The 13538-nt window shown below is 32.2% G+C and overlaps 1 protein-coding gene across 5 annotated transcripts in view; it reads left to right on the forward strand.

Annotated features, from left to right (window-relative positions):
- Positions 1 to 13538, forward strand: part of CWC22 (CWC22 spliceosome associated protein homolog) — a 60783-nt gene that overhangs the window by 34954 nt on the left and 12291 nt on the right. For 3 of the 5 annotated variants that reach the window (XM_032292781.1, XM_032292784.1, XM_032292782.1), the window contains exons 12-14: positions 4189 to 4300; positions 5561 to 5644; positions 11092 to 11152. In XM_032292781.1, the coding sequence (XP_032148672.1) occupies positions 4189 to 4300; positions 5561 to 5644; positions 11092 to 11152 (257 nt within the window). The remainder of the gene's footprint in view (positions 1 to 4188; positions 4301 to 5560; positions 5645 to 11091; positions 11153 to 13538) is intronic. The other 2 variants (XM_032292783.1, XM_032292785.1) reach the window with 1 other exon arrangement.

Consider the following 13538-nt stretch of genomic DNA (forward strand, 5'->3'; position numbering starts at 1 on the left):
AATATTTAGAGATCACTGATCCCCACCTAATGAAATCTCTGCTCTTGTAAAGTTATTCTCTTAGCTGTTTCCTTGGGCATTATGTTTTTCCTGATACTTGCCCATGGTTTTTTACTTCATTCTGAATTATTTACCACATTTTTCCTCTCTTCTTTCCCTCGAAAGTATGCAACCCTTAAGTCTCACCCATCTTAAGAAATATTCATAGATTAGTAGTGACCTTTATTTAACTTCTGTACCACTTACTGTCTTTGCCACCCAGTTTAATATTCAATTAAGTGGTATACTTTCTTGTAAAGTGCTATACTTATATTGTTTCTTAAGGTCAGGTTGATATCCTTCTGGTAAGGTGAATCATAGTATTGGTGCCTGATAAATTGATCATTTGCATTTGTACGTCATTGATATATGGTAAGCGCTAACTTTGGACAGGTTTTGATTTGTAATTTGTCTTTGACATTACTAGCTGAGTGACCTGTAGCAAGTTACTTGTTTGATGGAAGACTAAATGTTAACTTTCTATAGAAGGATATATACAATACATTGTTATGTATTATCACAACAATGATAGCTATTATTAATTACTGTTACAATTTTCACATTTGCATTTGTTTCCTCCTAAAGCTGACACTCAGGCCTACTTTCATAATAATTTTATGGGCTTATTTCTCTTGAATTGTAACTTTACTGGAGAAGTATTTAATACTGTGAAAGCAATAAATATTTATCTTTGTATTAAACCCCGAAAGTTTGTATTAAAAGCTCTCTAAACGTAAATGTTGGTCAGCTTTGCAAAATCTTTTATCAGGCTCACAGAGCACCATTGGACAAAATACAACTTTAGTTTTTGTCATTTGTTTGCTTTTAACATAAAGACCAGCCTTATGTAGTCTCATGCACAGAGGAAGTAGAGACCTACTCTGTCACTCTCTGCATTCCATTGTTCAGTAGTGCTTAGAAGTGGAAGGTTGAAAGGAAAAGGAAAAGTGGGAGAGATCTTCCATTCCTATACATAAATCTGATATAGTAAATGGGTTTCTCTTTTTAGACGCTAATTTCCTAGGACCTTTTCACTGTAACCTAGCAGATTCCTTTTTTCTGTTATATTTTCGTTTCCAAAAACTGTAGAGAACTCCATAGATCCATTTTGCCTTCTTATGAACCTCTTTTCCTGCAGTCTCCCTGAAAGATGCCACATGTTTTTTGTGAAATTCTTAAATATGCCTGATTTGATTTCTTTCTTTTTTAAACTTGAGAATTCTGTATCTATTTCTTTAGTGTCTAGGCAATTGACCAATGCCTGGAAAGTAGCACTTTCTTTTATTACAGCAGTTCTCAAATTCTTTGGTCTCAGGATCCCTTTATACTCTTGAAAATTATTGACAACTCCAAAGACCTTCTTATATGGGTTATATCTATTGATATTCACTTTATTATAAGTTGAAACAATATAAAAGAATTTATTAAATTATTTCAAAATAATGGCAAACCTAGTATATGTTTACATAAATTACATATTTTTATGAAAATTGTTATTTACAAAACAAATTTGTTGAGAATGATGTTTTATATATTTTGTATTATATCTATATTTTATAAAATTTTATATGTGTAGTTTACTGTTTGGCCTAATGGGAAGCAGCTGGACCCTCATATCTGTTTCTACATTCAATCTACTGCAGTAGGTTGTTTTAATTGAAGTACATGATGAAAATCTAGCCTCAGATAGGTAGGTAGTTAGAAAAAGGGAGCAGTATTTTAATAGCCTTTGCAGATAAATGCCAATATTTAACAACTAGTAGTTTTAAGATTAATTGCAGTGTGAATTCTGAAACAATATCAATGAGCTTTGATAGTGTTACATTAGAATGCATTTGTCTGTCACTTTAAATACATCTTTTACTCGTGTATGATTTGTAATGTTGCATTAGTCATTTAGAAAATACTAATTCACTGAGTTATGCATTTTTAAAATGTTAATATTATGAAAATCAAATTAACATGTTGATATAATATCTAGCACATTTATAGCACATTTAATAATATTGCTAATTTCCTAGGAGCTTTTCATTGCAGCCTGCCAGATTCCTTTTTTCTGTTATAATTTCGTCCGAAAAATCTAAGTATTAGGGAGCTCTTAAACTCACAGGAATGGATATAAGTTCTTCAAAATTCTTGAAAACTCTAATGTTATCATCGTCACAGATATCGTGAGTTGTTTTCCCTAAAGTGACAGTCTCAGTTTGTTTGCATTTGAGAAACTGTTGGCCAAATATCTAACAACTATAGTTAGTTGGCCAGTTCTTTCAAATAAAAATGAAAAAAATAGCTAACTCACCATGCAAAGCAAACAGTCACACAAGTGGTTTTCCTTGACATAACTGTCACCATTTTATATCTGTCTTTAACAGAAGTGCTATATATATGAACTTTATATTTCATCACTCAGATTAGGATAAAATCCTATATTCAGGGCTGAGATTTAATAAAATTAGTTGTGTTTTACTTCTTCATCAAGGACATTCTCAGATGAAACTGGCTTTCTTCTTCAAGAGGGTGGTGGTAAAGAATACATTGATTACTAGTGAAGTTTGGTGCCTCAGTTAGTGCTTGGATTACAGCAGTTTTAAACCCCGTTGCTTTTTGATCATCATCACAGATGTCAGCACAGTTAAAAGGCAGATACTGTCTTGGTATTATTATGAAAATAGTTTTGACCTCACAGACCACTTGACAGACCTCAGATCCTCCTTGGACTCCTAGACCATGCTTTGAAACCACTACTTTATTCAGTTAATGAAATCCAGTTGTCCTTGTCTAAGTGATTTTAATAAGTAGATTCTAAAGTGGAGCGCTGAGAAGAGGATGATGTAAATGATTAGACAATTCATTTGACCTTCACTGTTTTGTAAAACATTCTTCTAGAGTTGGAAAAAAACGGTCCCAACAGGAAGAGGGCACAGCTTTAATAATTAGCACCTTAGACTGACCCAGGTGTACTTGCGTTTTAGATCTTGACAGCATTTGGGAAAACAGCAGGAGGGCCTGTTTTCCTACTATTGAATACTAAATAGTTTCTTCTTTTAAAAGTCTCTCTAAGCCATGTTGCATAGTAATAAACTAGATACTTTAGATTATCTCTTGAATTCACATTTATTAGAAATATCCTTGAGATTTGTATGTCAGATAAGGGCTGAATGACTCCTCTTCATTTTTATAAAATGATTTGTTTCTCATAATATGAAGTTCTCTGCTTACTTTCATTATGTGTCTCCTGATTTATACTGCTTAAACATAAAGAAATTAGAATTTTTCTTAAAATGAATTGATTCCAGAACTTTGTATTAAAAGCTCTCTGATTATAATAGAAATGCAAAAGTAAAGAGTTGGTCAGGTTTGCAAAATCTTTTATCAGGCTAACAGAGCACAATTGGACAAAATATAATTTTAGTTTTTGTCATTTGCTTGCTTTTAGCATAATGACTGGCCTAATGTAGTCTCATATACATCGCTGTTTTCATCCAGTTCTGAATATATCATTTGTATTTTTAAAAGTGATAATCCAATACAGTGCTTGTCTTACCAGTTGTCTTAAAGGCTTTTAAACTTCTGTTTCTGTTTTATTTATGAAAAGTCTTTGGATTTATTGTAATATTCAATTTAGTAGGTATACATGTTAATAAAAATCTCATTACTATTTATTTCATGTGAACACTAAATTATGCAATTATTTTCTCTCCCTTCTTTGTCTTTCCTAGTACATTCTTAGCCTAAATTCTTGTTTTCTGTATATAGCCTTAATTTTTTTTTAAAGCGGACTGACTTCTTTCTGATGATAAAACAATATTTTGACTCCCATATGCTAGCTTCTATTCTTAATATTTTTCCAGTGCTCTTGCTCTTTTCAAAAACTGTCATCTACTTTTTTTGTTGTTGTTTTTCTCATCTCCTTGTTTCATGGCCACTTTTTATGTGGCAAAAGAATGTTACATATGGCTCTCTCTAGTCGTATCAGTTGTAATGCTTTTTCACCACCTAGGTAATAACACAAGGCTTGATGGTTATCTTTGTTGGCTGGTAAACTGTTATACCACAGTGGATTTCAACGAACTGAGAATTATCTTCTTAGAATGAAATACATATATATTACTTGCACGTTATTTTTTTGCTAACCTTTGTACTTTACAGAAATTCTTGACGAGGGAGACAGTGACTCAAATACAGACCAAGATGCTGGGAGTAGTGAAGAGGAAGAGGAAGAAGAAGAGGAAGAGGGAGAAGAAGATGAAGAAGGTAAACATGTAGCATATTCAAATAATATTGTAAGATACTCTAAAATTAAATTAATTGTAGTATAATCTTCTAAAACAGTAGTTCTTGTTGGGGAGAGCGAGGAGGGATGCTGATAGCATCTATTGGGTGAAGACCAGGCCTGCCGTTAAACAGCCTGCAAACCACAGGACATGATATGATCCAGCCCAAAATTTGAACAACGAGATATGATCTAGCCCCAAATTCCAGTATTGCCAAGGTTGAGAAACTGCTCAAAAAATATTTAACAAATTCTTTTTTTAGCATCTGCACAATTTTAATTTAGTATATTTTGCTTTTGATTATATTATAGACTATGAAAACATGTATTCATACTGAGTGCATGTGATTTATGTAGCCCTGGCAGGAATGTGACAAATGAGAGTGACTGGATATTTGCCGTTCATTTTGGCAAAATAGGGTGGGGAGGCCAAAAGCTGTATTTGCACAGAAGTAGTATGTTTTTCCTCTTCAGCTTTGATTACATTATTTCACAGAAATAAGCTCAGAACTTTACTTTGGTTAAGCCACAGTTAATATATCAGAACGTACATAAACTGTTGATTATTCACATGTATTACATGTGTGAAGATATTAAAAGTTTATCTTTGCCTTTTAGGGTATAATATATACTTCTGTCTTATAGTACAGTTATTCTTCTATAACGTATTTTGTAAAAATAGATTTAATTTTTTCTCATTTTTTAATTGAAATCATCTATGTACTACATTTTACTTTAGAATTTCCTTGTTTTATGTGAAAATACTATTCAAATAAAAACTATTAAATATTTATAAGGAAAGTTTTCATGCATTAAATGAGAAAATTTTGACAAATACACATACTTATGTTGGACTCATTCAGCCTGTTATGATGATCCAGTGTTCTCTGAAGCTCAATTTTTACCTCTGAGTTATATGGTGCTTCTAAATTATCAATATTGTTTATAATTCTAGAAATAATATTTTACCAAACAACAGGATGAGTGCAGCCTTTCATAGTGTCTAAATGAGCAAATGACAGAGAAAAAAAAATAATTTTCTTGACTTGGTTCTGAACTTCTTTAAGCTAACATTATGATGTAGCAAAACTTGAAGTAGTTACTTTGAATTCTGTAAATACTAATTTGCAGAGTTATAAAAAGGTATTAAATTCGTATTCTAAATAAATTTATGAAGAAAATACAGAGATACATTTTAGCTTCTTCACATTTATTTTTGCAGTTTTGTAATTTTGTTGTGTTTCTTTCAGGACAAAAAGTGACTATTCATGACAAAACAGAAATTAACCTGGTCTCATTTCGTCGTACAATTTATCTTGCTATTCAGTCAAGGTAAGACATCATCTCTTAGTTGGTCCTTTTTTTGTTTTTGATAAGGGATGGGTATGGAGATCAGAGATACATTTTGGGATCTCATAACAGAAAACTGTACACCATTTCAGCATTCTTAGACTGCCTACCTCTCCCATCCCATGCCCAAGCTCATAGTTCTCTTCTGTTGGCTCTTTGCTTTACAGACAAGTTGTCTTTACTTAATTGGAAGGTCGAATTGTGTTATATAATTAAATGGTATTTTAGCTATATCATTTCTTATAGTTAAATGCCACTAATAAACCTGAAAATAATTCTGTTTTATAATACAGCAGAGTATTGAATTGTATAATGAAAATTTAATATTTAACATTTTTAAAATTTGGTTTCTAGTCCTGGTTCTAGGCAAAGCAGCACTGTTGTGATGACTGTTAGACAGTGATTTGCTCTACAGATCTAAATGAACATAAACAGAAACAGGAATTAGACTTAGGAAGGTTTTGAGGACTCTTTGAAGTAATGCTAAGTAAGAAGTAGTGTGATGTGATGTCCTGAAAACAAAGCCTATTCCCTTTGAAGGCTGTGAATTTGGTTTTGAAGAGAAATAAATAAGGATGTTAAATCTTAGTGCATCTGTTACTTTATATGCGAATCAACCTATTGATTTAATGGACACAGTGTTTACATTTTACACTGGAGGAAAAATATTTCCTCAGTTTTGTTTCATTACTAGTATATTTCCATTTAGTATGATGTAATAGCAATAATGATTCATAAGTAGGAGTCATCTGTTTTCAGTCTGAACAATTTTTGGCTTTAGGTTTATCTTCAAATACAGGAATGTTAAACAGCAAAACATGTGTTGGGAATTTTTTTGGCTTTATCCTTACCTGTTTTCTCTTCGCATAAAAAAGTATTAAATATTTTTTCATATAAACTTAAAGTGAAAGATGATAAATATTTTGTCAGAGGTAAATATTCTTAGAGTTTGACCTTTCATTTGTCCTTTTTCAGAAATCCAACAGTAATCAGTTGTGAGCAGCAGATTTACTGTGTTAGTGTTGCAGTTAACATTAACTTTGAAGAGCTACAGTGGAGCTCTTTGAATAATTATTTAAAAGAAATGTAACCTTGATAATCTCTGAATCACACAAAAGACTTCAAAAATTAAAGCATTAAAAAACAAATAATAGCCACTGTTACATAGTAGTATCAGTCCCTAGTAGCAGTAACTCCTGTCTTATGTGTTGATTTTCTGTGGGGTTTTTTTGTTATTTTTCTAAATGTTATTAATTTTAATTAGTTAATTTTTATTTATAATTTACTCATAATAGTTGTATATAATTATAGCCTAAGGGTGATGTTTCAAGGCATATATACATTGTATAATCATATCAGGATAATTACCTTATTTATCTCTTTAAACCTTCATCATTTCTTTATGATGACAACATTCAAATCTAACTACATTGTTATTTGCTATAGTCACCCTGCTATGTAACGTGAATCAAGGGCTTATTGTTCATGCTATTTGACCCTTGTTTTTCATTACTGTATTTCCTAAAGATATAAATATGGACACATAATTATGTACAGAATTGTTTGTTGCAAAAGAAAAAATGGAGACAATCTTATTTTCCACCACAATCAAAATGTTCGGTCTATGCCACCACTAAAAATTAGGTTAATAGAGAATTGTTTTAAATGTGAGCAAACAGTCTGATGTAATTTTAGGTGGGATAAAAACTATATATAGAATTGTGCTTGTAGCATTTTCCTAACTGTAAAAATAGATGGATTCTAGAAATAATATGTTAACATATCAATAGTGATTATCTTGACATGGGGTTGGATTAACAGATACTTTAATGTCTATCTTCAGTTTTTGTATTTTTCAAAAGCTTTTTGTTTATTATATACCAGGCTAAAAATCAAGAATAAGATGTAATCATCAAGCCAGGTGGCTATAAGGGCATCTTAAACAGCCCACTTGAAAATCTTGTGAACAAAAACTTAGTTCTGGCAACCGAACTGGGTGGGAATTTTATTTTTTAAATTTGTTTTTGTTGACTGATATCACCAGTAGTCTTATCTTCCTTCTGGTATGGCCCCCTAAACTACCCGTTTTTTATGTGCATGAAACATTAAACTACACAATTGCCTTGGCTATTAAAGATAAACCATTCCTGTTTGTTCTTGCTTTTAAGCGATGTTCTAGTCTGATTTTACCTTTTTGAAGTTGTAACTAACATGAGAGGGAGATGGACTACCAAGTCCCCACCTGTTCAAAGTTTCTGAAATTGGACACATCAACAAAACCACTTTGTAAACCATCATGTAAACAAAACAGTAATTCAGTAAATGTATTCTTTTTTCTTTACCCTCTCTCAATCGCTATTTATTTGTGTTAAACCTGAGACTCGTTTGGTTTAACAACCTAAGATGAGAAGCAAAATATCAACAAAATTTAATTCATTTAATATTTGTAATTAGTACAGCCTAAAAACTATCCTGGTGTAGGAAGTCATTAAGTACTCAAAATAAAACAAGAACAAGAACAACAGACTGTCTTATAGCTAACTTTCTCCCTGATACTTCACTTAGTAGATAAAAGGAAAGTAGTAACATTTCTTCATCAACTACTTGACTGTTTTTCAGAAATTTCAGGATTTTGTCTTATACTAATTTTGTTTTTTTAAAAAGGTAGAAAAGAAAAAGTCACATCTGTTTTAAATGTTTTTTGTTTTGCTGTATTATTAAAGTTTATCAGTTACCATTTAGTATTTTAATCTTAGTGTTAGATACTGTTTAATATTCTGTTATATAATCTCTTTCCTGGTAGGTTTTTTTCTTTATTTCGATGCCTTGTATCATCCTGGATTATTACCCTATTGTGCTTAGGAAACCCTTTAAGTGAAGCTGAGAAATGCAGATGAACTGCAAAACTAAGTCCATAATCATTATATTTCAATTAGTGATTTTATGCTGTGTTATCAGAAATAAAGGTGTGGGCATTCCACAGAAATGCAAATATAGTAGCATTATTTCTCAATAAAGCAACTAACAAATTGGGTTTGCTAATTGTCTTAGGTGAACTATGCTGATGATATTTTAAAATCAGTTTATATGAATATTGGGTATATTTTTCTGGCAAGTTTTTTTTTTATTTACTATTTTTATATGTGGTATTTATAAAATGTGGATGCCCTGTGTTTAGGATGAACCAAGCTAACTTGTAAAAGTAGTGAGTAAGCACTAACGTCGTGCTGAGCTCTTGGAACGTCTTTTTTTTTTTTTTTTTTTTTTTTTAATTGCATTTTAGGTTTGGGGGTACATGTAAGAACATGCAAGATTGTTGCATAGGTATACATGTGGCAGTGTGATTTGCTGCCTTCCTCCCCATCACCTATATCTGGCATTTCTCCCCATGCCATCCCCCCACAACTCGCCACCCCCCGCTGTCCCTCCCTTATTTCCCCCCAACAGACCCCAGTGTGTAGTGCTCCCCTACCTGTGTCCATGTGTTCTCATTGTTCAACACCCGCCTATGAGTGAAAACATGTGGTGTTTCCTCTTGGAAGCAGTATAGAAAAATCTAAGAAATTTGCAATGTTTAGTAAAAGCAGATAGAGTTATGATAGAGTAATATATCATTTACTCTTCCACACTGAGATTTTAATTTAAGCAGAGAAACTTGACCTATGTTTACTCCTGTCTTAATTAGGACTTTTCCTGGTTTCTCTAAACACATAATACACATTTCAAGATACGTCTTGTGAAATTAAATATTAATTGTAGCCTTTTCTTCTGAAATATTGGGTTAGGAAGTATAAATATTCCTGTGTTCAAGTTCTACTTCCAGGACTATGTGGCCAGGAGCAAGTTTCAAACACAAAATACCTAAGTCTCATTTTTCTCATCTGTAAAAAGAGGATCTAATTAGATCGTCTCTAAATCCTTCTGAAATCCTATGTATAAACCTAAATCAATATAGTAGCCTATAGGTGTTTTTACCTCCAGTTGTTTCTAATTTAGGTGTACATTTGTTAATAGGAATGCATTTCTTAAAAATTTTAGTTATTTATTTTAAAGAAGTATTAACATTTTAAAGCCTTTATTTCTTTGTCCTCATTGTTAACCATCCTAACTTGTTTTATCTAAGCTTTTGAATAGAGTTGATTTTTTCTTTCTTAGATTTATTTAGCAACTAAATGTAGAACAGAACAGCTAGGTCTCTTGAAAACCTTGAGCATTGGGAAATACTCCATGAGATCTGGGACCTAGTTACCCAGATTTAGAGTACTTAGACTTGTTCTGTAATATGGAATTAACAAGTCAGAACAGTTAATAAATTCTTTATGTACAGTTAATATCCTTCAGTGCTTGAAGGAAAGATATTGCTAACACTTAAGAATTTACTGCCATCATACTTGAGTGGCCAGTTTGTAGTGGGAAAACTATTGATAAGCGTAAGATGATTGCAGAAATGAGAGAAACTTACACATCATGTGTTTTGTTTCTTCACTTTAAAATGAAGAAAATCATATAGATTAGAAACCCTTCTATCTGATGAGTTATAGCTTGAGGATGGTTGGTTTGAGGGAATAATACAATTCAATGCCTGCAACTTTTTTATTTTTATTTTTGCCTTTTTAAGATTGATATTTTATTCACATGCTATGGTATTCACCCTTTTAAAGAGTGCATTCACAGTTATGTGCCATATAACAATTGTTCAGTCAACAGTGGACCACATAGGCAATGGTGGTCTCATAAAACTATAATACTGTATTTTTACTATACCTTTTCTATGTTTAGGTATATTTATATATGTAAATATTTACCATTGTGTTGCAGTTTCCTACAGTATTCAGAAGTATGGTAACATGCTAGACAAGTTTCTAGCCTAGGGACAACAGCCATAGCATATAGCCTAGGTAAATCAGGTTGTACCATCTAGGTTTGTGTAAATGCGCTCTATGATGTTCGCATATTAAATTTCTTGAGAATGCATTTCTCAGAAGATAACTCTGTTAACTAAGCGATACACGACCGCAAGTAGTTTTAGTATATTCACAAAGTTGTACAACGATCATCATTATCTAATTCCAGAACATTTTTATGACTCTAAACCCTGAGCCTATTAGCAATCAGTTTTTACTTATTGTATCTACTTTCTGTGTCCATAGAGTTGTCTCTTCTGAACATGTTATGTAAATGGGATCATACTGTATGTAGTCTTTTGTGTCTGGATTCTTTCACTTAGCATAATTCAAGGATTCCTCCATGTTGTATATATTGGCACTTAATTCTCTGTAAAGAGCTATATTTTCTTCATATACACAGTACAACAATATGAAGTTACAGTTAAAAAAGGTTACTTACGTTATTAAAGTAAGATTCTTGTATATAAAAGAGTGTTACAGTCTATATTGCAAGTTTTTAACCTATTGTGATCATTTCCACAGTTTAGATTTTGAAGAATGTGCTCACAAATTGCTGAAAATGGAGTTTCCCGAAAGCCAAACAGTATGTTAATACTTCTTTTCTATTAGGAAATGTATATATTGGTTTTTAAAATGGTTAAGGCTGTTAATGAGTAAATATTGTGAATTGAAGCAATACCTCAGTGCTAAATATTTATTTTTTAAATGTAGGTTTTATATCATTTTAGAGTAACTGCAGTGTTTCAGTTGTGCTACTCACTCCAGTGAATTAAATTTTCTGCTCGAATGGGATATGGTAGAAAGATAGTCTCTGAAACACTGCACTTTACATAGAATTTCTGAGTTATTGTGTATAAATCAAATTGTGACTTAAATATAATAGGAAATTTGTTCTTTAATGGATTATGTGGTCTATCTTCTTGATGCACTATAGGGGTATCCAGTCTTTTGGCTTCTCTGGGCCACATTGGAAGAAGAATTGTCTTGGGCCACACATAAAATGCACTAACATTAACAATAGCTGATGAGCTAAAACAAACAAACAATCGTAAAAAGCATCATAATGTAATTTTTTCATTTTCTTTTTGTTTTTTATTTTTGAGACAGAGTCTCACTCTGTCGCCCAGGCTAGAATGCAGTGGTGTGATCTTGGCTCACTGTAACCTCTGCCTCCCAGGTTCAAGCGATTCTCCTGCCTCAGCCTCCCAAGTAGCTGGGATTACAGGTGCCTGCTACCATGCCCAGCTAAATTTTGTATTTTTAATAGAGACAGGATTTCACCATGTTGGCCAGGCTGTTTTCCAACTCCTGGCCTCAGGTGATTTGCCTGCCTCGGCCTCCCAAAGCACTGGAATTACAGGTGTGAGCCACCATGCCCAGGCTTCATTCAGTAATTCCTTTAATGAAAATTTATTCAGCAGATACTATGTGTCAGGCATTTCACAAGACAGCTCCATCTTGGCCCCATGGGACTCACTATCTTACAGCTTGGTATACTTCACTTCTCAAAGTATCAGAACTCTAATGCCAAGGATAATGAAGAACAGATTAAGTAGATAAAGTGGCTTTTTCCTTTTTTTTTTTTTTTTTTTTAATGTACGTTGTATATATTGCTTCCTTCCTATCTAGATAATACATCCTTAGAACCTGAGCCAAAGCTTTGGTGATTTTGTTTTTCTCACTTTTCCTTTCATGTGGTAGACCTGGCACAGATGCTAGAGTGAATGTGTCAGCTCTGATGGGCTGTTCAGTTTCTGGTTCTTCTAGGTCTTCTTGATTATCTGATCTAAGTTACTGTTAGATATAAATTCTTTGTCCTAAGCCTTTAAAAATGATATGTTACAGAGATTGGCAACCTGTGGCAGAGGCCTGCCGCCTGATTTTATAAATTAAGTTTTATTGGAATGTAGCAAGACTTACTTATTGATATATTGTCAATGGCTCTTTTCACACCACAGCCGCAGAATAAGTAGTTTTGACAGAGACCCATATGGACTCTAAATATTTATTATCTGGCCCTTTACAGAAAAAGTTTGCCAGTCTTTGTTCTAGAATATATATTAATTCTTGAAATATGGTGATAGGGAATTTTGAGAAAAATTTATTCTTTTAAATGTAAAAGATTCCTTTTTTCCTTTCAAAGTTTTGTTGTTGGTATATTAATAATAGTGTGCCTGTTTGTAAGCTGGCCACACTTGATATGTCATCACTGGAAGAAAATAAATTAATACATTAAAACCTTTAAAATTATAATTGTCACTGAAATTTTGGTATGATCTTGTCATGTTATTTGAGGAAGATAATTAAGCCATTATAAATTTTATTAAAATTAATCTAGAAGATAGTTATTTCAGAACTAACCTCAGTATATTTTGGTAGTATTTGGAAGAGTATCTTAGTGCATTTATTTTCATGCACCCAAAAGACTCCTAAAATTGCTATAATACTTAATTAAAATGTTAAAATATTTAGTTAATATAAGCTAGAGGGAATAACTCTTATAATTGCATTTAGGTAGGAAGGTAATTTGTTTTGCAAGTAGTACATAGCAGTGCTGTCAGCATATTACCATGTTTTATTGTTTTAAACCTGATTAACTGTTATATTATTATAAAATATAGTGCTGGTAAATAAGTTGAAGATGAATTTTAATATACAAAGTTAACATAATTTGTTAGAATTTAGAAAAGGCTTTTTTAGTTTTTAGTACTATATGACAATTTGATAAAGTACGCCTTTTCAGAACTTACACATTAATAAACATTTAATTGAGGTAACTTGAGACTTATCTTAAAATATATATATATATGCAATACACACACATACATACATACATACATTGGGGGAGAGAGAGAGAGAGAGAGTGCAATATAATGGCATCTAAAAGTACCTAGCTCTGTGTTGTAAAGTGAGGCCTTCGAGCTGTGAGTAGATTGTTCCGTGAGTAGATTATCAGTATCTAAAGCGGT

Source organism: Sapajus apella, unplaced genomic scaffold (assembly GCF_009761245.1).
Source record: "Sapajus apella isolate SASKATOON/1434 unplaced genomic scaffold, GSC_monkey_1.0 scaffold28, whole genome shotgun sequence".
Taxonomy (NCBI): Eukaryota; Metazoa; Chordata; class Mammalia; order Primates; family Cebidae; genus Sapajus; species Sapajus apella.